Source organism: Lissotriton vulgaris, chromosome 9, assembly GCF_964263255.1.
Source record: "Lissotriton vulgaris chromosome 9, aLisVul1.2, whole genome shotgun sequence".
Classification (NCBI taxonomy): domain Eukaryota; kingdom Metazoa; phylum Chordata; class Amphibia; order Caudata; family Salamandridae; genus Lissotriton; species Lissotriton vulgaris.
The window spans coordinates 1235627446-1235649446 of record NC_141697.1 but is presented as its reverse complement, the minus strand read 5'-3'; the positions used below and the strand labels follow the sequence as shown (position 1 = coordinate 1235649446).

The 22001-nt window shown below is 52.6% G+C and overlaps 1 protein-coding gene across 9 annotated transcripts in view; it reads left to right on the top strand.

Annotated features, from left to right (window-relative positions):
- The window catches only part of SETD5 (SET domain containing 5), a 312866-nt gene that overhangs the window by 128059 nt on the left and 162806 nt on the right, over window positions 1-22001 (top strand). For all 9 annotated transcript variants that reach the window (XM_086939390.1, XM_086939391.1, XM_086939387.1 and 6 more), the window contains 2 exons: window positions 14411-14516; window positions 15252-15463. In XM_086939390.1, coding sequence (XP_086795516.1) covers window positions 14411-14516; window positions 15252-15463 — 318 coding nt within the window. The remainder of the gene's footprint in view (window positions 1-14410; window positions 14517-15251; window positions 15464-22001) is intronic.

Sequence of the window (22001 nt, the reverse complement as noted above, 5' to 3'; positions counted from 1 at the left end):
AAGATGTTGACGTTAGCTCAGGTCTTGGCTGCTCTAGACCCACAAGACTGGATGGTAGCGTTGGACTTGCAGGACGCCTATTTTCACATCCCCGTCCTGCCGGCCCACCGGCGTTACCTGCGGTTCACGGTAGGCCTGGAGCACTTTCAGTTTATCGTGCTTCCCTTCGGCCTTACCAGCGCCCCACGGGTGTTCACAAAGGTGATGGCGGTGGTCGCAGCCCATCTGCGCAGGTTAGGGGTTTCAGTCTTCCCCTACCTAGACGACTGGTTGTTGAAGGCGGGCTCGCCCCAGACAGTCGTCCACCACCTTCAGATGACGGCAGACCTCTTGCACGACCTGGGGTTCTCCATCAATGTGCCGAAATCACACCTGTGTCCCTCTCAAAAGCTCCTTTTCATCGGAGCGGTCTGGACTCGGCGCAGTTTCGGGTTTATCCTCCGGAACGGCGGGTTCGGGATATTCAGGCTTTGATTCCCATCTTTCAGCCGTTATCCCGGGTTTCGGTCAGGTTGACGCTGCGGCTGCTGGGACTGATGGCTTCCTGCATCCTTCTGGTGCATCACGCCCGGTGGCGGATGCGGGCTCTGCAGTGGGACCTGAAGTTCCAGTGGGCCCAGCATCAGGGCAACTTGTCCGACCACGTCTTGATCTCGGAGGGCACTGCGAGACAACTGCAGTGGTGGCTTACGGACCGCGATTGGGTCAGGGGCAAGTCCCTCTCCCTTCCCCAACCGGAGCACGTTGTCGTGACGGACGCGTCCCTCCAGGGCTGGGGTGGCCACTTGGGAGAGGCAGAGATCAGAGGCATCTGGTCTCCGGCGGAGTCCCGGCTCCATATCAACATGTTGGAGCTGCGGGCGATTCGTCTGGCACTGAAGGCATTCCTCCCCTTTGTCAGCGGGAGTGTAGTGCAGGTGTTCACCGACAACACCACCGCCATGTGGTACTGCAACAAACAGGGCGGAGTGGGGTCGTGGACCCTTTGCCAGGAGGCTCTGCGCCTCTGGCAATGGCTGGAACGTCAGGGCGTGACTCTGACGGTTCAACACCTGGCAGGTTCTCTGAACGCCAGGGCGGACGAACTCAGCCGTCGGTGCTCGATGGATCACGAATGGCGTCTGAACTCGGACGTGGCGCAAGGCATCTTTCTGCAGTGGGGAGAGCCTTGGTTAGATCTATTCGCCACAGAAGAGAACGCGCAATGTCATCAGTTCTGCGCGTTGGAGTTTCCAAGACGGCACTCGCACGGCGACGCCTTTCGGCGCGAGTGGAGTTGCGGTCTGTTATACGCCTTTCCGCCTATACCACTTCTGCCCAGAGTGCTGAAGAAGATCAGGCGCGACCGGGCCCAAGTTATCCTTGTGGCTCCGGACTGGGCTCGAAGATACTGGTATCCCGAGCTACTCAGCATGTCAGTCGGTCCCCTGATCCGCCTGCCCCTTCAGGAGGACCTTCTGTCGCAGCAGCAGGGGACGGTCCTCCACCCGAACCTGTCCAGTCTCCACCTCCATGCTTGGAGATTGAGCGGCGGCAGTTGAGGCCATTTGACTTGCCTCCTGAAGTCTGTGATGTTATTCTGGCAGCCAGGCGTCCCTCCACTAAGTCGGTATACGCCTGTCGGTGGAACAGATTTGTGGCATGGTGCACAGCAAAGGCTGTGGATCCTCTCTCTGCCCCTCTTTCGGAGGTTCTTCTGTTTCTTCTTTCTCTTGCCCAGCAGGGCTCTGCTCTGGGCACTTTCAAGGGCTACCTTTCTGCCCTTTCAGCCTTTTTGAGGCTTCCTGATCAGCCTTCTTTGTTCAAATCCCCGATTGTAACTCGGTTCTTAAAAGGCATCACTCACATGTTTCCACCTGTTCCGTTTGTGATGCCTCAGTGGGATTTGAACCTGGTTCTGACCTTCCTGATGTGTGCTCCCTTTGAGCCCCTTCATTCTTGTCCTCTCCGTCTCCTGACTTTAAAGACGGCTTTCCTGGTTGCCATCACCTCTGCCAGGAGAGTGAGTGAGCTCCAGGCTCTTTCTGTCCAACCTCCTTTCCCGTCCATTCATCCTGATAAGGTGGTTCTGAGGACTAGACCTTCTTTCCTGCCCAAGGTTGTTTCGGCCTTTCACATCGGGCAGTCCATCACCCTCCCTTCCTTCTTCCCGCCTCCGCATCCTTCAAAGGATGAAGAGCGGCTCCACCGTCTGGACCCAAAACGTGCGCTTTCATTCTACATGGATCGCACACGCCAGTTCCGGGTGGATGACCAACTGTTTGTTGGCTACGTGGGTGCGAAGAAGGGACGGGCGGTTTGTAAACGAACCATCTCTCGATGGGTCGTCCTCTGCATCAAAGCGTGCTACTCTTTGGCTCGGAAGGAGCCTCCTGTTGGGCTGAGGGCCCATTCCACTCGGGCCACGGCGGCTACTACTGCCCTGGGCCGGGGAGTCCCCTTGCAGGACATTTGCCAAGCGGCTACGTGGGCCTCGCTGCACACGTTTGCGAGGCACTACTGCCTGGACAGTCAAGTCCGGAGGGATGGCTTCTTTGGCCGTTCTGTCCTCCAGGACTTTCTGGTGTAGTATTGTATTGGTTCGCAGACCCACCACCGGGGTTGGTATTGCTGGGGTATGTATTCTAAGGTAAGGAATCTAACACTAACGTGTTTCTTTCAGATGAACAAGTTACTTACCTTCGGTAACGATATATCTGTAAGAAACATTAGTTAGTGTTAGATTCCTTACCGAACCCGCCCATCCTCCCCGTTCTGCGAACTGATACCTAGGGTTAAGGTCATCCCTTTCAGGGCCCTAGTTTTACATGGCACCAGTGTTGGTTCTCTCATGGCTCTGCGTCTCCTGGCGCGGAAATGCTGTGTGCAAAGAACTGACGTCAGCGCGCGGAGGCGGCGTCTATATACTCCAGCGACGTCATCACGGCGCACGACGCCAACGACGGACGCGGAGCCGCAGGGGACGCCTGCAGACGACGCCTACCGACGCGCAGGGGTACTGCTACGCAAAAGTTTCCGGATCCAGACTGACGCCTGGGGATATTCTAAGGTAAGGAATCTAACACTAACTAATGTTTCTTACAGATATATCGTTACCGAAGGTAAGTAACTTGTTCGTTAATGAACTAAGCAGCAAGTCAGACTTATGTGGCTAGATTTGTATTATGTATGGAAAGAAAATGTTGTCTATTAAATCAAATAAGAGTTTTTTGTACAGCAGACCTGCTGAACTCGCACATTTGAAGGTGCTTTCATATGTGATAATGAAGAAAATGGCGGCTCGAATAATTAAATTATTTGCCCACGATCACATAATTTGAAACCAGTTCGTGGGTCGAGCAGTATGAATAGGTCGAGTAGATTATTTAAGTCACCAGACCTACAGGTCTAGTAACATTTTAATGATTTTTGGAGGCCAGGCTGTGCTGCGTGAAGGTTGTTACAGGGATACTTAATGCAAGTAAGTGAGGGTTTCCGGTTTGTGTGACCAGTGGGGCGGGACTTGTTTATAAGGCTCTGGAGCTACTCCCCTCCCTCCCTCGATGTGTTTAATATACCCCCAGCAGAGGCCTGCTGTTCTCTTCCATATTCAAGGGGTGGAAGAAATCTTTAGTGTGAGAAGAACACGTAGCCATGTGCCACAAGTCATTTCTTTCAAGTGTATATTAGTTTAATGCTTTGGTGATGTCACATATATATGACATTCAGAAGGGCCAAGAATATGGCCACTCTGTTGTCTCAGAAAACACTCACTGAGGCCCCTAGTATTCAAACATGGCTACCGACTACAAATGGTTTTCGTAAATGCGCGACATGTCGGGCTTGTAACTTTAGAGCCAATACCACCAAGTACAGAACCTCTTTTAAAAACCCAGGAGCAAACCATTAGGGGTAAATTTGACTGTCGCACAGAATATGCCGTATACGTTCTTACCTGTACCTGCGGGTTAAGATACGTAGGCAGTACTAAGAATCCAGTATACATGTGAATATTACAACACATTCGTGCCATTATCAATTGCGACCCGGTCTACCCGGTAGCCAGACATTTTAAGATCAGTCATAACAAAGATGTCAACTGTCTGTCTTATTTTGTGATTGACATGGCACCGGCACAAAAAAGAGGCGGGGACAGAGACAAAGCATTAAGACAACTTGAGACTAGATATATACTAAATCTCAATAGCAAATATCCCAATGGTCTTAATGACAGAGAGGATATGCATACCTTTCTGTAATATGTTCCATCTGTCTCATAATTATGTTAAACTAACCTGCATATTAGTATCACAATACATGATAGCAAATAGCAGTAACTGAAGCTTTTGTAAACTATTTTGTCATGAAAGATATCATCATTATTTTTTCTACATTCAATTTAAGAACTTTTTAAATCACTTTTTTAGCACTAAATAATTTGCACTATTAACACTCAGCACTTTATATACTAGGGTATTTGCAATACATCGATAATTGAAGAAATAGTTGGCCTTTCCCCGGAGCGGGACTGATCCTTAATCCATAAAATTATCTAAGCACTAGCCCTTTACTTGTTTGTGACGGCAATAGCACATATAACATTGCAGTAACACCTAGAATAGATTTCGGTGAGGCAGCATCATTTGCACCATTGGATCTGCATTTATGCAGGGAAACCATTTATTGCACTATTAAATAGCTTTATTTGCACATTTATCTTAGTATAATTTTTGCACATGTAATATAGAATCATTTATTGGTTTTTACATTGGATTTTTATCATAGTGATTTTAACATATTTATGTAAGTTAATATGTTATCTATGTTTAATATTGTGTATATAACGTGCTATATTATTATGGTTTGACCTAATGCTGCTAGCCTATTTGCACAGTTTCACGCATTTAAGCGGAAATAATGTATAAAGTTACTGAAATATTTAAATATAAATATATTTTAATGTGCTTTAATCAGCATCTATGTCACAGAATAAGAGTGCTTTAAACCCAGTCGACATAAAGCACATTTTTTTCATAGTATGTTTTCACTGTTTATCATCAGGGTCACGTGGTGTTTCCACGAATGAAAAAAAAGAGTGTGTTCATTATTTAAAGGTGACCATTACTGCATGTCCGCTATGTGATCAAGGGCAGTTCCTGCCCGAAACGCGTCGTGCCTGAATCTACCTGTAAATGGATAATAAACTTTTCCTGTGACACTCGATGAGCTGCGTGGTGGTCCGTGATTCCTGTGGTCAAAAACCGTTCTAAGCAGAGACCTACATATATACGAGTCGAGTGAACAAGCGGCGTTCGCGCTGCGAAACGCGTCTGACATATGGCTAAAATAAAGAGATAAGAACTGAGAAAATACCGGGTCCGTGTCCTGTTTGGTTCCTGCGCGTGATTCAAGACGTGGTACTAATTCAGGATTTGTAATATATATATATATATATATATATATGTATATATATATATATATATATATATGTATATATATGTATATATGTGTATATATATATATATACATGTATATAAATATATCACACCACCAGACAGTGGCTCGAATCGCACCCCTTTTAGCCTGGGCCTTGTCCTGTACAGGCCAGGTATCCAGCAATTAACAAAGTCTTAATGCATCGTTTCAGCAGTTTCTAAGCGTTATAAATAAGGGGTGTCATCTGATGAGCCCGTGTAGTGGTACCCTGTTTGCAGGGGCCCATCAGACCAGGTTGCACACAGCAGCTAGAGCGCCCTGGGCTTGGGCCCTGTGCTAGCGGGGTCCGTGCACCCCAGAGGTGCCCCCCAGGCTGTCTGCCTCCTGTGGACTGGCCTGGGCTCCCCCTTGGTCGGCTTGTACATGGCTGGATTCGGCCTCTGGGTTTCATAGCGCCTCTGTCTGCCTACTGTCGACTGGCCTGGGCTCCCCCATGGTCGGCTTGTACGTGCCTGGAGTCGGCCTCTGGGTTTCATAGCTCCTCTGTCTGCCTCCTGTGGACTGGCCGGGGCCCCCTTGGTCGGCTTGTACGTGGCCGGAGTCGGCCTCTGGGTTTCATAGCACCTCTGTCTGCCTCCTGTGGATTGGCCGGGGCCCCTCCTTGGTCGGCCTGTGCCTGGCCAGAGTCGGCCTCTGGGTTTCATAGCTCCTCGGTTTGCTTCTCTGCACTCTCTGCCTCTTTAGCTTTGTATTTCCCTCCGCGCTCGAACTCTCCTGTGTCGGCGATGCTCTCCCTTGGTCGGCTTGTATGTGGCTAGAGTCGGCCTCTGGGTTTCATAGCTCCTCTGTCTGCCTCCTGTGGACTGGCCTGGGCTCCCCCTTGGTCGGCTTGTACGTGCCTGGAGTCGGTCTCTGGGTTTCATAGCTCCTCTGTCTGCCTTCTGTCGACTGGCCTGGGCTCCCCCTTGGTCGGCTTGTATGTGGCTAGAGTCGGTCTCTGGGTTTCATAGCTCCTCTGTCTGCCTTCTGTCGACTGGCCTGGGCTCCCCCTTGGTCGGCTTGTATGTGGCTAGAGTCGGTCTCTGGGTTTCAAAGCTCCTCTGTCTGCCTTCTGTCGACTGGCCTGGGCTCCCCCTTGGTCGGCTTGTGCGTGGCCAGAGTCAGTCTCTGGGTTTCATAGCTCCTCTGTCTGCCTCCTGTGGACTGGCCTGGGCTCCCCTTTGGTCGGCTTGTACGTGGCCGGAGTCAGCCTCTGGGTTTCATAGCTCCTCTGTCTGCCTCCTGTGGATTGGCCGGGGCCGCCCCTTGGTCGGCCTGTGCCTGGCCAGAGTCGGCCTCTGGGTTTCATAGCTCCTCTGTCTGCCTCCTGTCGACTGGCCTGGGCTCCCCCATGGTCGGCTTGTACGTGCCTGGAGTCGGCCTCTGGGTTTCATAGCTCCTCTGTCTGCCTCCTGTCGACTGGCCTGGGAACCCCCTTGGTCGACTTGTATGTGCCTGGAGTCGGCCTCTGGGTTTCATAGCTCCTCTTTCTGCCTCCAGTGGACTGGCCGGGGCCCCCCCTTGGTCGGCCTGTGCCTGGCCAGAGTCGGCCTCTGGGTTTCATAGCTCCTCGGTTTGCTTCTCTGCACTCTCCGCCTCTTTAGCTTTGTATTTCCCTCCGCGCTCAAACTCTCCTGTGTCGGCGATGCTCTCCCTTGGTCGGCTTGTATGTGGCTAGAGTCGGCCTCTGGGTTTCATAGCTCCTCTGTCTGCCTCCTGTCGACTGGCCTGGGCTCCCCTTTGGTCGGCTTGTACGTGGCTAGAGTCGGCCTCTGGGTTTCAAAGCTCCTCTGTCTGCCTCCTGTCGACTGGCCTGGGCTCCCCCCTTGGTCGGCTTGTATGTGGCTAGAGTCGGCCTCTGGGTTTCATAGCTCCTCTGTCTGCCTCCTGTGGACTGGCCTGGGCTCCCCTTTGGTCGGCTTGTACGTGGCTAGAGTCGGCCTCTGGGTTTCAAAGCTCCTCTGTCTGCCTCCTGTCGACTGGCCTGGGATCCCCCCTTGGTCGGCTTGTATGTGGCTAGAGTCGGCCTCTGGGTTTCATAGCTCCTCTGTCTGCCTCCTGTGGACTGGCCTGGGCTCCCCCTTGGTCGGCTTGTACATGGCTGGATTCGGCCTCTGGGTTTTATAGCTCCTCTGTCTGCCTCCTGTCGACTGGCCTGGGCTCCCCCTTGGTCGGCTTGTACGTGGCCGGAGTCGGCCTCTGGGTTTCATAGCTCCTCTGTCTGCCTCCTGTGGACTGGCCTGGGCTCCCCCTTGGTCGGCTTGTGCCTGGCCAGAGTCGGCCTCTGGGTTTCATAGCTCCTCGGTTTGCTTCTCTGCTCTCTCCGCCTCTTTAGCCTTGTATTTACCTCCGAGCTCGAACTCTCCTGTGTCGGTGATGGGCCCTCTTCTCATCCCATCCCCGACCCCCAGCAGCCCCCGGGCTCCGTACCCTGGCCGGCTCTGCTGGGCGTAGCTGAATGATAAATCCATGTGTGGGTGGCAGACCTCTGCAGTCTGCCTGCGCATCCTCGGCTGCACGGTCTATCAGCGCCACCCAGCGGTGAGCTCTAGTATTGCTGCTTGATGGCTGGAGCTCCCTGTGTCCTGCAGTCTGCGCTGCAATGCCTCACTCCTCCCCGTGCAGCCTGCAGGGCCCACTCTGCGTCTCATGAGCCTCCCTTCGTTGACTGTCTGCACCCCTAGTGGCCATCTGTGCTATCAGGCAAGTGAGGGGGCCCCTGCCGTCTAAGGTGAAGGGCCCCAGAGAATCCCAAGGCTGGCAGATATCCACAGACTTCAGCCTGTACTGAATACTCGAATAGTGAACATGGCGCTCTGAGCACCAGTTCACAGCCCACTCCAGAACTGAAACAGCAAGCACACCCTCGTTCCTCAGACCAGCAGGCCTGAGATCGGGGGGGGGGGGGGCTGGGGGAGGAAAGCTGTTTCCACGCCCTCACATGAGCCAGTGCCCAGCAGAAGCAGGCACCTTTTTAAGTGAATGAGGGAGGCGCCTCTGTGCCCTCTGCAGAGCAGTCTGCTGCCTTCTGACCACTGCAAGGATCCCTGGGGACAAAGGGGAAGGAATAAAAGAGGGGTCGTTGGTGCTATAGGCGGAACATGCAGAGCTTGTGTTCGGGGCCAGCCAAGCCGGTGTGGTGCCTGAGACTATTCCCTGGCACGGCGCGGTGCCTCAGACTATTCCCTGTCACGGCGCGGTGCCTCAGACTATTCCCTGTCACGGCGGGGTGCCTGAGTCTAGTCCTTGTCCCTGCGCGGTGCCTGGGATTAGTCCCTGTCCCTGCGCGGTGCCTGGGACTAGTCCCTGTCACGGCGCGTTGCCTGGGACTAGTCCCTGTCACGGCGCGTTGCCTGGGACTAGTCCCTGTCACGGCGCGTTGCCCTGGGACTAGTCCCTGTCACGGCGCGTTGCCCTGGGACTAGTCCCTGTCACGACGCGTTGCCCTGGGACTAGTCCCTGTCACGGCGCGTTGCCCTGGGACTAGTCCCTGTCACGGCGCGTTGCCCTGGGACTAGTCCCTGTCACGGCGCGTTGCCTTGGGACTGGTCCCTGTCACGGCGCGTTGGCCTGGGACTAGTCCCTGTCACGGCGCGTTGGCCTGGGACTAGTCCCTGTCACGGCGCGTTGGCCTGGGACTAGTCCCTGTCACGGCGCGTTGGCCTGGGACTAGTCCCTGTCACGGCGCGTTGGCCGGGGACTAGTCCCTGTCACGGCGCGTTGCCCTGGGACTAGTCCCTGTCACGGCGCGTTGCCCTGGGACTAGTCCCTGTCACGGCGCGTTGCCCTGGGACTAGTCCCTGTCACGGCGCGTTGCCCTGGGACTAGTCCCTGTCACGGCGCGTTGGCCTGGGACTAGTCCCTGTCACGGCGCGTTGGCCTGAGACTAGTCTCTGTCACGGCGCGTTGGCCTGGGACTAGTCTCTGTCACGGCGCGTTGGCCTGGGACTAGTCCCTGTCACGGCGCGTTGGCCTGGGACTAGTCCCTGTCACGGCGCGTTGGCCTGGGACTAGTCCCTGTCACGGCTCGTTGGCCTGGGACTAGTCCCTGTCATGGCGCGTTGGCCTGGGACTAGTCCCTGTCACGGCGCGTTGGCCTGGGACTAGTCCCTGTCACGGCGCGTTGGCCTGGGACTAGTCCCTGTCACGGCGCGTTGGCCTGGGACTAGTCCCTGTCACGGCGCGTTGGCCTGGGACTAGTCTCTGTCACGGCGCGTTGGCCTGGGACTAGTCTGTCACGGCGCGTTGGCCTGGGACTAGTCTCTGTCACGGCGCGTTGGCCTGGGACTAGTCCCTGTCACGGCGCGTTGGCCTGGGACTAGTCCCTGTCACGGCGCGTTGGCCTGGGACTGGTCCCTGTCACGGCGCGTTGGCCTGGGACTGGTCCCTGTCACGGCGCGTTGGCCTGGGACTGGTCCCTGTCACGGCGCGTTGGCCTGGGACTGGTCCCTGTCACGGCGCGTTGGCCTGGGACTGGTCCCTGTCACGGCGCGTTGGCCTGGGACTGGTCCCTGTCACGGCGCGTTGGCCTGGGACTAGTCCCTGTCACGGCGCGTTGGCCTGGGACTGGTCCCTGTCACGGCGCGTTGGCCTGGGACTGGTCCCTGTCACGGCGCGTTGGCCTGGGACTGGTCCCTGTCACGGCGCGTTGGCCTGGGACTGGTCCCTGTCACGGCGCGTTGGCCTGGGACTGGTCCCTGTCACGGCGCGTTGGCCTGGGACTGGTCCCTGTCACGGCGCGTTGGCCTGGGACTGGTCCCTGTCACGGCGCGTTGGCCTGGGACTGGTCCCTGTCACGGCGCGTTGGCCTGGGACTGGTCCCTGTCACGGCGCGTTGGCCTGGGACTGGTCCCTGTCACGGCGCGTTGGCCTGGGACTGGTCCCTGTCACGGCGCGTTGGCCTGGGACTGGTCCCTGTCACGGCGCGTTGGCCTGGGACTGGTCCCTGTCACGGCGCGTTGGCCTGGGACTGGTCCCTGTCACGGCGCGTTGGCCTGGGACTGGTCCCTGTCACGGCGCGTTGGCCTGGGACTGGTCCCTGTCACGGCGCGTTGGCCTGGGACTAGTCCCTGTCACGGCGCGTTGCCCTGGGACTGGTCCCTGTCACGGCGCGTTGCCCTGGGACTAGTCCCTGTCACGGCGCGTTGCCCTGGGACTAGTCTCTGTCACGGCGCGTTGGCCTGGGACTAGTCCCTATCACGGCGCGTTGGCCTGGGACTAGTCCCTGTCACGGCGCGTTGGCCTGGGACTAGTCCCTGTCACGGCGCGTTGGCCTGGGACTAGTCCCTGTCACGGCGCGTTGGCCTGGGACTAGTCCCTGTCACGGCGCGTTGGCCTGGGACTAGTCCCTGTCACGGCGCGTTGGCCTGGGACTAGTCCCTGTCACGGCGCGTTGGCCTGGGACTAGTCCCTGTCACGGCGCGTTGGCCTGGGACTAGTCCCTGTCAGGGCGCGTTGGCCTGGGACTAGTCCCTGTCACGGCGCGTTGGCCTGGGACTAGTCTCTGTCACGGCGCGTTGGCCTGGGACTAGTCCCTGTCACGGCGCGTTGGCCTGGGACTGGTCCCTGTCACGGCGCGTTGGCCTGGGACTGGTCCCTGTCACGGCGCGTTGGCCTGGGACTGGTCCCTGTCACGGCGCGTTGGCCTGGGACTGGTCCCTGTCACGGCGCGTTGGCCTGGGACTGGTCCCTGTCACGGCGCGTTGGCCTGGGACTGGTCCCTGTCACGGCGCGTTGGCCTGGGACTGGTCCCTGTCACGGCGCGTTGGCCTGGGACTGGTCCCTGTCACGGCGCGTTGGCCTGGGACTAGTCCCTGTCACGGCGCGTTGGCCTGGGACTGGTCCCTGTCACTGCGCGTTGGCCTGGGACTAGTCCCTGTCACGGCGCGTTGGCCTGGGACTAGTCCCTGTCACGGCGCGTTGGCCTGGGACTAGTCCCTGTCACGGCGCGTTGGCCTGGGACTAGTCCCTGTCACGGCGCGTTGGCCTGGGACTAGTCCCTGTCACGGCGCGTTGGCCTGGGACTAGTCCCTGTCACGGCGCGTTGGCCTGGGACTAGTCCCTCGTTTTTGGACACAAGGGAACCCAGTAGGGGACCTTCGGACCGTGGGTTACTTAACTTATTTCAAAAAACAGGGGTCCTAAGGAATCAAGATATAACAAGAAGATAACAATATAGACTACAATCAGTGCTATATTTTTGAAACACGCCCAGCCGGACGTAAGTTTATTCATAAGATAACATGAAGTCGTGTTGGCCCAAGAGGAGGCCAAAGATAGTGGCAAGATAGGGTACAGTCCTGTACCTATCCCGAGAGGTTTAGAAAAGATAAACCAGGAAGAGGGAGATAGAACAAGGAAGAAGCTTTTCAGGCAAACAAGAAGTTTTTGAGCCAGAAGGTGACTTGTAGTTACAGTAAATGCAGTTACAACAAATTCACCCTGCAGTGTCAACAATTTCAAATAACCATATTAAATAATATGCTACACTGCATATTGCGTCGACGTTTCGATCCCTAAGGGCTCACAGTACAATGGGATCATCATCAGGACAATTTTTACAGTTATTGCCTGCAGTACATAAAGCCTGGCGCTAAAACTAGTCGCCTTTGATTGGAATGATTTTTCACCGGAGGAAGGAATTACCACCCGGTTTGCAGCATCAACTGCTGGCCACATATGGTGTGGGCCTTGTAGGGGTGGAGGGAGTTATCTGTTATTTTCCGTGTTAGCGAGGTTTCCTTCTGATGGATCCTCGTGGTTGCTAGCTACATGTGTTGTAGCCGGGGGCGTCGAAAGGAATAGGCGCTCTTCTTTTTGGGAGGCTTAGAGTCAAACCGTCCAGTAGCTTGCTTCTAGATGAAAGCAGCGGCGGGTTGGGCGAAGCTCGATCGGCTTCTGCCCCCTTCACAGTGGCAGCGCGGGTCCGTGTCACGCGCGTTGGCCTGGGACTAGTCCCTGTCACGGCGCGTTGGCCTGGGACTAGTCCCTGTCACGGCGCGTTGGCCTGGGACTAGTCCCTGTCACGGCGCGTTGGCCTGGGACTAGTCCCTGTCACGGCGCGTTGGCCTGGGACTAGTCCCTGTCACGGCGCGTTGGCCTGGGACTAGTCCCTGTCACGGCGCGTTGGCCTGGGACTAGTCCCTGTCACGGCGCGTTGGCCTGGGACTAGTCCCTGTCACGGCGCGTTGGCCTGGGACTAGTCCCTGTCACGGCGCGTTGGCCTGGGACTAGTCCCTGTCACGGCGCGTTGGCCTGGGACTAGTCCCTGTCACGGCGCGTTGGCCTGGGACTAGTCCCTGTCACGGCGCGTTGGCCTGGGACTAGTCCCTGGCACGGCGCGTTGGCTTGGGACTAGTCCCTGGCACGGCGCGTTGGCCTGGGACCAGTCCCTGGCACGGCGCGTTGGCCTGGGACCAGTCCCTGTCACGGCGCGTTGGCCTGGGACTAGTCCCTGTCACGGCGCGTTGGCCTGGGACTAGTCCCTGTCACGGCGCGTTGGCCTGGGACTAGTCCCTGTCACGGCGCGGTGCCTGGGACTAGTCTCTGTCACGGCGCGGTGCCTGGGACTAGTCCCTGTCACTTGTTAGCGGAGGGTGGCTTCTGAAACATTCTGAAGGCATTTAATATCCGCTCCCTTGAAGAATAAAGCTGTGTTCATTCAAGCATGGATGCGGAACACGGGGCAGATAGAAACTTCTCGCGGGGGGCCTGGTTCCATCAGACCTGGGCGTGGACGCCTTGCAGTCACCAGTTGGATGAAGCCTTTACCCACAATAAGGGCACTTAATGGCATTCTCTTCCAATTGTCTATTCATTTTCACTCCTGAAATGAATCTTCATTTTGTTTTTATTTGTCATCCATGTCAGTCGTCATTTATTCATTCATTCATTCATCTATGATACCAATCTGCGTTTTGGGGCGCCCACCCTTCTAGGAAGTTACGAAACACATCTGAAAACCATATATATGTACATTATTTCATAATGTAATAATGCGTAGTATTGAACTTCTCAGCAAAAACCGCATAACCAATGCTTACACCTTACTTGGTTTCAAGCCCTCAAACTCATTCAGTCCATTACCCAAGCCTCACAGCCGTAACCGCCGCTCTCCACAGCAATCTCTTGAACCTCAAACCTTTGTCTACATGTCCTATTCAATTTCACTTACTGACACAAACGTTGCGCCATGTCGGGTGTGACTTCTGTGTGATCAAAGCAGCTTAGTTACATAATTCCACTGCTAAAAACCTAATCGAGAGAAAACATCTGTAACTTAGTCCCAACCCAGAAGTGTCTAAAATAACATCTCAAGATTGCAGTCAGCAGTGGAGGGCAGCTGTGCAAGGTCACACCATGACCATGTCGCTCTGTGTCCCTCACATCACTGAGGCTTAAAATGCACAGGCAGAACTGTAACCAGGGTGTTGGTTTGGGATTGTGCATTCCCGGCTTCTCATAGAATGAACTAGCTTCTAAAAGAAATAAGCATCTAGTCTAGAATTTCCACACTGCCTCAGAAGGCACTAAATTCCTATCATGCATAGAGGTAAATCACTTGCTGCTCTTGCTCCTTGCTCCACCAAGGTTCCAGCTACACCCCTGACAGCCCTGCCCGACCCTCTGCGCCTGCATGCTGTATGATTGTTGGATATGCTTTGATGCCCGTCAAGACATGGCAAACTACAGGTTGATGGATACGAGATACCAAACTCATGTTAGTTTACAGCCTCTTCCCCCAGAACCCAACAGTGCCTTTCCTTGAACAGTGGGTCCTTTGGCATACTTACTACCCCTGTCCAGCCTTGGTCATCTCGGAAGGCAAGTGCGTTCCATGTATGGCGAGGGGCACGCTTTGCAAAGGTGTTAATGCATGAAGATATGTTTGACCTGCAGATAACTGCTGTGTGCTGTCCAGTGTGCTCACCACTTCTACTTCTGGTGTTTTCTGCAGCCCAGAATCAGTGGAAGCCAGTCCAGCGGTCAGCGGGAAGGCGGCCTACATTAGTCACAGCTATGGTGTCACCCAGAGCCATGTCTACCGAGGTCTACCGTATGCAGTGAGTATACCCTGCGTCCTCACTGCATGGTGCTTCAGAGCGAGGTCTGCTGTCTTCAGCCGTGCACAGCTTCTCATGACCGTAATCCTGTGCAGCCACTAATGCAGTGTGTGTCTGCTCTCACTACACATACCATGCTGAAGTGCTGCCACTCGGACTACTGCCTTGAACACTTCTCTCCTCTTAAAATTGTCTGCGGTGTATAATTGACTCCAGCGATGCAACTACAGCTGCACTTTGCTATCACAGGGCTGCCATTGTGCAAGTGTGCTGTGCTTATGTCTTGATAAAGTGATTGCTACATGATGTACTTTGCTCTCTGCCAATCCAGTCACTGGTGCAGTGTACGCAGTGGTCTGCACCGCGGTGTCTCTATAGCCGTACCTTCTCCAGGCACTGTACTACTGCCGCTGAGTGGTGAAACGGGCAGTGCTGCTTTACTGAAGTCAATTGGTGGACGTAAGGCAGCCTCGATGGGACTTAATATATTAACATTAGTATAAAACCGAATGTGTTTTGTAATGTGATTGGTTGTGATTTTTTAACATGTGGGAGACTGATTCAAACACTGACACTTGCTCCGAAACTAAAGTTTTCTTCTTAAAATGATTGTTGGATTTGTTTAGGTTGGCATTATGAGAACGCTTCCTGTGCAATATTTTGCTAGAGCAGTCTATGTAACGTGTCTGTACTTTCCTTTAGCATTGCCTAGCTAAACTGTCTGTACGTTTACAGGATCACAATTATGGTGCTCCGCCGCCACCAACACCGCCCGCCTCGCCCCCGGTGCAGGCCATCATCCCGCGTGCAGAGCTGAACGGCCTGCACACACCGAATGAAGCCAACTCCGGGGACAGTGACAGCTCGACACCTGGAAACACCATCCCCGCATGGTGCCACTGCAGCTTCTCCCAGGATGGATTTCTCATTAAATGTGAGAAATGCAGGTGGGTTTTTTAATATGAAACAGAAGCATTACTACTGTAGCGCTACAAAGCCATAACAGTGACCAAATGAGTGCTGTGCACGTGCCTTGAACGCCGCATGAAATCCGTTCAAATAAGGCCGCCAAGTGCACACACAGCCCTGAAGTTGATAAATCGTTGAAAGATATAGATTTATCTTTATAATTTACTCAAGGCTGCTCAAGTGCCACCAGCAAGTGGGGCAGGAAGGAAGAGGCCACAGTGTGAGTTGAGGCAGGAGAGCATGGCCTTGGCTCAGGGAAGGGAGTGAGCTTTAAGATCAGACAGGTAAGTGAGGTAAGAGGAGGCGCATTGCATAAAAGCAGGAGGCCAGTAGTTTGAAAACAATGACTGGAGGGTAAGGTTAGCAGATCACCAAGGCTCAGAAGAAGAGTGGCCGTAGAGCTGTACAGACCGGCGTATGGGAATAGTCCATAAATTCGACGAGTGGTTTGATTTGGCTTTCCTGCTGATAGTGATAGGCATAGGGGAACAGTGCATTATTGGGCGCAGAGATTGATTGGGTTGCAGCGCTGTGGAAGGTCATGAGGAAGATGGCAGATGGCGCTGTAGAGAAGAGGGTAAGATCTCTGGGGTTGCGGCGTTGTGGAAGGTCATGGGGAAGATGGCAGATGGCGCTGTAGAGAAGAGGGTAAGCTCTCTGGGGTTGGAGCGTTGTGGAAGGTCATGGGGAAGATGGCAGATGGCGCTGTAGAGAAGAGGGTAAGATCTCTGGGGTTGGAGCGTTGTGGAAGGTCATGGGGAAGATGGCAGATGGCGCTGTAGAGAAGAGGGTAAGATCTCTGGGGTTGGAGCGGTGTGGAAGGTCATGGGGAAGATGGCAGATGGCGCTGTAGCGAAGAGGGTAAGATCTCTGGGGTTGCGGCGTTGTGGAAGGTCATGGGGAAGATGGCAGATGGCGCTGTAGAGAAGATGGTAAGATCTCTGGGGTTGGAGCGTTGTGGAAGGTCATGGGGAAGATGGCAGATGGCGCTGTAGAGAAGAGGGTAAGATCTCTGGGGTTGGAGCGTTGTGGAAGGTCATGGGGAAGATGGCAGATGGCGCTGTAGAGAAGAGGGTAAGATCTCTGGGGTTGGAGCGTTGGTGAAGGTCATGGGGAAGATGGCAGATGGCGCTGTAGAGAAGAGGGTAAGATCTCTGGGGTTGGAGCGTTGTGGAAGGTCATGGGGAAGATGGCAGATGGCGCTGTAGAGAAGAGGGTAAGATCTCTGGGGTTGGAGCGTTGTGGAAGGTCATGGGGAAGATGGCAGATGGCAGATGGCGCTGTAGAGAAGAGGGTAAGATCTCTGGGGTTGGAGCGTTGTGGAAGGTCATGGGGAAGATGGCAGATGGCGCTGTAGAGAAGAGGGTAAGATCTCTGGGGTTGAAGCGTTGTGGAAGGTCATGGGGAAGATGGCAGATGGCGCTGTAGAGAAGAGGGTAAGATCTCTGGGGTTGCGGCGTTGTGGAAGGTCATGGGGAAGATGGCGCTGTAGAGAAGAGGGTAAGATCTCTGGGGTTGGAGCGTTGTGGAAGGTCATGGGGAAGATGGCAGATGGCGCTGTAGAGAAGACGGTAACATCTCTGGGGTTGCAGCGTTGTGGAAGGTCATGGGGAAGATGGCAGATGGCGCTGTAGAGAAGAGGGTAAGATCTCTGGGGTTGGAGCGTTGTGGAAGGTCATGGGGAAGATGGCAGATGGCGCTGTAGAGAAGAGGGTAAGATCTCTGGGGTTGGAGCGTTGTGGAAGGTCATGGGGAAGATGGCAGATGGCGCTGTAGAGAAAAGGGTAAGATCTCTGGGGTTGGAGCGTTGTGGAAGGTCATGGGGAAGATGGCAGATGGCGCTGTAGAGAAGAGGGTAAGATCTCTGGGGTTGGAGCGTTGTGGAAGGTCATGGGGAAGATGGCAGATGGCGCTGTAGAGAAGAGGGTAAGATCTCTGGGGTTGGAGCGTTGTGGAAGGTCATGGGGAAGATGGCAGATGGCGCTGTAGAGAAGAGGGTAAGATCTCTGGGGTTGGAGCGTTGTGGAAGGTCATGGGGAAGATGGCAGATGGCGCTGTAGAGAAGAGGGTAAGATCTCTGGGGTTGGAGCGTTGTGGAAGGTCATGGGGAAGATGGCAGATGGCGCTGTAGAGAAGAGGGTAAGATCTCTGGGGTTGGAGCGTTGTGGAAGGTCATGGGAAAGATGGCAGATGGCGCTGTAGAGAAGAGGGTAACATCTCTGGGGTTGCAGCGTTGTGGAAGGTCATGGGGAAGATGGCAGATGGCGCTGTAGAGAAGAGGGTAAGATCTCTGGGGTTGGAGCGTTGTGGAAGGTCATTGGGAGGAAGGGAGATGTTGGAAACGTTTGAGTTGGCGATTGTAGGAGGTCGTTTTCCATCTCTTGATAAGCGTTAATGAGTGATTCTGGAAAGAGACAGAAAATGGGGGGGAGATTAAAAAAATAGTAAGTAGTTTTATTTACTATGTAATTGGAAGTTTAGTGTTTGTCTAAGCTGATGGCTAAAGCGTCCACAGACTAGTGCTGCACAGGCAGCTTTTTTTCTAAGCGCCTTTGCCAATTCGTCCGCTTCCTGCCTGCTTATGGCTTGTCTGGCTTTTTGCTATGAAGTTGTGCCCCCTCGACTGCTTTTGAGTAGATCAGCCGGATCTGATCAGGCGACCATCCCTGCAGGTCTTGAGTGCCCGCTCCTCCGTCCTCGTGCACAGAGGCCAAGCTCGTCCATATTGGTGGACTCCTCCGGCTGTGCTTGCTCACCTCTTGATCAGTGACCCTTGAAGGAGATGTTTTCAAATGTCCATCATATCCGAGTTGCAGCTTTGAAGACCGTTTGGAAAGAGAAGCTGTTATTGATGCAGTCTTGGAGCTCCACGGTGGCTAAAGCCACGGTTTGTAGGCGTTCAGAAATGTTTCGCAGTGCAGCGCATTCGAACGTGCTGCCAGAATTGGAGGCAGCAAGAAATGACCCTCGGAGTTGTATTTGCTGCTGCAGAAAGGCACAGCAGGCTCTGCACAGGGCCCTGCCTAGAATTCATAGTCCATTCAGGGTTTTTATGGAATAGTTTGTTTTTGGACATTATTCACACACACAACCACACAGTTTATGAAACACACATCACTCAGACAGTTGCCTGTCCATGTGACCTTATTCTTAAGGTAAAGCACTGGCTGATTTTGAAAGACCTTTGTGTAAACCCAAACTGCCCCTCTACGGTCGGTTTCCAAACAACCTGCGCTCGGAGACCCCGAACATGTCTCCAACGTTTTAACAGAAGTTCTCTGATGTGGTATGAATGTAAAATATAGTTTGTAATTTGACTGCTCGGACAATTGTGAGCGAACAGCTTCACGACAAATGGCACCGGTTGGTTTGTTTGGCAGTGATACAGTATACGACTCCAATATTAGCATTACAAGGACGAAGGCTCAAAGGAACGCCATGTGCCTCAACAATCATTGGGTTTGCTGCTTCATCTGGTTTCAATGATTATAATCAAGATATTCTGCTCATCAATGCTCCTCCCTTCCCCAACGCGTGTGAATTGGCTTCAGTGAGTTTGAAACAAGTCTGTTAATTTGTGAGACGCTGAGATCGTTCCATGGACGTCCCAGCTAAGCTCACGGTTTGGCCACAAGCTGATGGTGTTTGAAAAAAACCTGTTTTGTAGCCCTGTATTTGTTTTTTTCGTGTGGAGTTCAGTGCCTTAATCGTAGTTATTTTTTCAGTCCTAAAGCTTCGTTTTTTACACACAGAGAAAAACGCCTGTTTGTCCTTTTCCTGATTTTGCAGTGGCTGCGCATGCCACTGCAACACTGCTTGTACTTGAGCATTGTGCTCATGGTATCTAATTTCAGCAAGACTTTTGACCTGCCTTTTAAAAAGGGCTTCTCCTTTCAATTCGCCCTTCCTCGAGGTGGGGCAAAGGACTTTTCTCTCAAAAGATCAGGTACCTGTTGTGGAATTGCTGTCGGCAAAGGCTAGCACTTTCTTGCCTACGAACTGCTGCCCCTCCCTTCCCTTGAAGAGGACCTCGCTGAGGATTTCATGGGAGTAGTGATTGGGATGTTCATGGGCACCCTTGATTTGGGAAGACCGTGGCTCCAAGTAATCTAGAAAGATGCCTTTTCCAGGTCCCTGAATACCTCTTTTATACCAGAATCCTCAAAAGTTCATCTAGGCAACTTTGTAGACTCCTTGTTAATCCTGTTTTGGTCCAATACCTGTAGGCGGATTAAGGAACACAAAGTCTCTCAAAAGGGCTCTTCAGATGCAAATAATTGCAAGAAACTTAATAAGATCACATGTTCTGCATCTTCTTGTTGTCCTCCCAGGGTGGCCACCAGTGCACATGGATGTATCCGCTGCTCTCCTTACCATGCTCAGAAAATGAACTTGTTTGATTCCTACAGTGTTTCTGGCTTCAAGAGTGCATTTCCGTCTTATGGTTCTCATAGTAAGTCTTTAGCTCCAAATGCATATGCAAGTAAATGAGGCCAAGGGCTTCCAGGCCCACGTGCCGTGTTTGTTGAGCACTTTCAGGGTCTGCGTTGAAAGCCTAGGGGTCTGACTTAGCATTTCATCCATCAGTGTCCATGGACACCTATAATCAAACGTCAAGAGACCGTGTTGGTTCTTATGTTCTTAACCATATGCTACTAATGGAAGGCTCATCAATGTCTCTGGCTCCCCCAACCCTTTTCCTCACCCAAACCTCCATTTGCCACCAGGGGATTGCGGTCTCAAGTGAAGTATATTGGTTTGCACAGGAGTTGCCACCGGAAACTATCTGACATATTATAGCGTTTCACAAGTTGCTGTTAGTTCTGGACATTTCATCCCACAAACGTACATCCATGAAGCAAATCGCATATGAAATCTTTTTAAATATTAATGTTCTGTCTGAGTCATTTACCCGTTTAAGTTGGCTTGGTTTCTTCTGTCTGAAGTCTCACTGTTTTGACCACACCATGACTCCTCAAATTGCAGCATTAGAAACCTGTTTCTGTGCTTTCTAGGTCTTGTGAGAATGTTCTGCCCATTCTCCCAGCAGATACTCACACCATGCCTGTCACTGCTTCACTGATCTCTTCCAGATTAAGGAAACCATGTATATACATTTCCCCAACATCTTGATTCAATAGCTTTTGATACACGTTGATGTTGCTACCAGATGCAGTCAGTGACATCAGCATTGAGTTTGTTCTGCAGCATGTTTACAGATTGCACTGGCTACCTGTCGCTCGGATGTTTTTTTGTGTGGTTTTTTTAATTCTCGGAGTTTGAGCCTAATTTTTCCATTGTTTCTATAGCCATAAGAGTAAATTCCCTTAGACTGTTTACACTCAGGTTTCAGGTGGTCATGAGATTGGAATAGATAGTTAAAGCTCTTATCTTGTGTCACGGCTTTTGAGTTCTTTGCCTTGTTATTTAAGATTATTGTCCACCTATGAGTTTTCTTAAAGGCCCTAAGAGTCAGTTGGTTCAACATCAGTGCTCTGACCTTTCACCTTTTTTTCTTACCACCAGGAATCCCATTTCGGACTGGGGTACACTTCCTAAGCTAAATCCGGTTCAGGTCTAGAATGGCAGTGCTCAATATTCGTGGGCTTCAGGTGGTGGCGAAGATGCATCGGCCATTTCAAGTTGAGCATAGTTTTCATGAACATAAAATCCTGTCCACCATTGTTCCAGGTAAAGGTATTTTTGCCTTTATGGGCGCAGACACCATACGTAATGAAGGTGATCTTGAAGCTCTCAAGTTTGCCAGCGGACCATATATTGAGAACAGGTTTCAAATCTAACATAGTTTTTCTGGACATTAAATACTGTTTCTCATTATTACAGGTGAAATTGTATTTTTTAATCTATATAAACATAGACCCTTATACGCGACAAAAGTGAGCATCAAGCCTCCGAGTTCTGCTATCAGTCTGTGTTGGTTTTAGAACAGTTTTTTGGCCTCTCAATCTTAGCCACTGCCAATTTTCTAGAGTTAAACATTTGAAGACACATTGGAGTGTGGTCTATCATTACGAACATGTGCGTGTCGTCCGATAACAACCTTCTAAATGCCACTTTTAGTTTCCCGCCTAAAGACTTAACACCGAAGAGGCTTTTCTTGCATTCTTTTCCTAATCCAGTCTAGATAAGTGCAGCAAGCTAGTATTTCACCACAGGGCAGTGCAAACTAAAGTGGCAGTGCGAGATTAAACTCAAACTGTTTACATGTACAATTGATGACCTGGTCGTTCATATTTGATTTGCTAAAGATCAATAATACCTCCTAGTTCTTCTGAATCTTCCTTCTCAGCCGTATGGGTTTATATATTGTGCTAAGCGCAAGAAGATGATTCAATCTCCTTTGTAGTCATTCGTACATCAGGCAGGAACATGTGAGCACCAGCCTTTTTGAAATGATTTGCCTGGCAGTATTACACGGGTCTTGGGGTGCATTCGACGCACGTGGATCAGAGGAGCGACTCCTCAGCCGTGTCATGTACCAATTGTAAAGAATGA